Source organism: Bidens hawaiensis, unplaced genomic scaffold (genome assembly GCF_021521415.1).
Source record: "Bidens hawaiensis isolate Kalapana, Puna unplaced genomic scaffold, B.hawaiensis_p1.1 tig00040516_1, whole genome shotgun sequence".
NCBI classification, from domain to species: domain Eukaryota; kingdom Viridiplantae; phylum Streptophyta; class Magnoliopsida; order Asterales; family Asteraceae; genus Bidens; species Bidens hawaiensis.
This window is the reverse complement of record NW_027497139.1, coordinates 38,459-40,331: the sequence shown is the minus strand read 5'-3', so window position 1 is coordinate 40,331 and position 1,873 is coordinate 38,459. Positions and strand designations below refer to the sequence as shown.

The 1,873-nt window shown below is 41.4% G+C and overlaps 1 protein-coding gene across 1 annotated transcript; it reads right to left on the bottom strand.

Annotated features, from left to right (window-relative positions):
- Positions 1–897: 897 nt before the first annotated feature.
- Positions 898–1,566, bottom strand: LOC143592088 (uncharacterized). Its single transcript, XM_077072096.1, has one exon. The coding sequence runs from the start codon at positions 1,564–1,566 to the stop codon at positions 898–900; it is 669 nt and encodes a 222-aa protein (XP_076928211.1).
- Positions 1,567–1,873: the final 307 nt, after the last annotated feature.

The following is a 1,873-nucleotide window of genomic DNA, read 5'->3' as shown; positions in this document are numbered from 1 at the left end:
GTTCCCACCTCTTGTGGGAGTGGCTTTTAAATCATACACATCGGTGTGAATTAAATCAAGGGGTTCAGTTATTCGTTCAACCGATTTGAAAGGCTTTTTCGTTATTTTGGGTTCAACACATGTTTCGCATTTGGATTTTGAATCGATTTTAAACTTTGGAATGCTATTTAAATTGATTAAGCAACGAATTGAATTAAAATTTACATGTCCTAGTCTACCATGCCAAACACAAGAATTTGAAGACTCAAGCATGTAAACAGAAGTAGTAGTTTTATTCATTGAATTCTTAACAACAATTACATTCAATTTAAACATAGCATTGTCAGCATAACCCTTGCCAACATACATTCCTTTCTTAGACAATATAACTTTGTCCGTTTCAATCACCAAACGAAATCAAAACTTGTTGAGCATCCATCCCGAGACAAGATTCTTACGAATCTCGGGAACATAGAGGGTGTTGGACAGTGTGAGCTCCTTCCCATAAGTCCACTTCAAGACCACATCGCCTTCCCCCATGATATCCGCAGTCGCATTATTTCCCATATAAAGCTTTTGGTCACCCACCGCCTCTTTAAAATTCTTAAAGAAATGTTTGTCGCCGCAAACATAACGGGTTGCGCCGGTGTCAACATACCACCCTTTGGGAGCGCCCCCCACAATGCTGACTTCCTCGATGAAAGCTGCTTCCTCGGTTATTATCGCCACGAGAGGAGTGCCATCCTCGTCTACCATATGCGCGCGCGAGCGCTTTGGTTCCTTGCAATATTTTGGCACGGTGCCCCACGCCATTGCAGTTGTAACATGTCCCTTGGAAAGTTGGAGGCTTCTTTTTCACAGCCCCTTTCTTTACGCAAGGTCCATTTTTGCTTTCCCTTTACCGCCATTACTTTTACCCTATTTACCCCCTTTGGAGGATTGTCCATGCTCAACTAAGTTTGCCTTGGCGGAAGCATCCACCATGGTAACTTTTTGAGCCACCTTATTGTCCTCCTCAATACGAAGACGAACAATAAGATCCTCCATGAACATCTCCTTTCGTTTGTGTTTAAGATAATTCTTAAACTCAATCCAACTTGGGGGTAATTTCTCAATCACCGCTGCCACTTGAAATGTCTCACTAAGTGTCATTCCCTCGGCATGGATATCGTGAAGTATAACTTGCAACTCTTGGACTTGGTTTATCACAGTCTTGGAGTCAACCATTTTATAATCCAAGAAACGAGCGACAGCAAATTTCTTTGTTCCCGCATCCTCCGTTTTGTACTTCTTCTCTAAAGACTCCCATAATTCTTTGGCGGTCTTTATTGAAGCGTACACGTTATACAACGAATCCATAAGGCCGTTTAACACGTAGTTACGACATAAGAATTCCGAATGCTTCCACGCATCTACCGCGCTCAATGCTTGAACGTCGGTCTCCCCTTCAGCGTTCATAGCCGGGGGAGCGGATTCTTTCAAGAATCGTGCTAGGTTCAAGGTGGTCAAATAGAAAAACATATTTTGTTGCCACCGTTTAAAGTGCAGACCCGAGAACTTCTCGGATTTTTTAGCGTGATTAGCCATGGTGGACGCTCCCCGCCATGGTGTTCAAAGGGGGTACCGGTAACGGTTTCTCTTGACGTGTTGCCATTTTTCCTGAGAAAAATAAACTTCGCCACGTTAATAATTCAGAAAAATATATAGTGGACGCTCCCACTTTAATTAAAGTTACTCAAAACTTTTATTACAATTATTGAATTACTCAAACGAATGTGTTCTAAGTCCAACTTTGAAGGGACCAACGATGAGTTTTACTTGAAAATAATAAAGTAAATTGTAACCAGATTTCGAGTTTACCAAAGTACTCCTTTGAATAAAACTGATAAAAAAT

Coding starts and splice junctions, on each gene's coding strand:
- LOC143592088 (XM_077072096.1), bottom strand. CDS start 1,566: ATGGCTAATCACGCTAAAAAATCCGAGAAGTTCTCGGGTCTGCACTTT.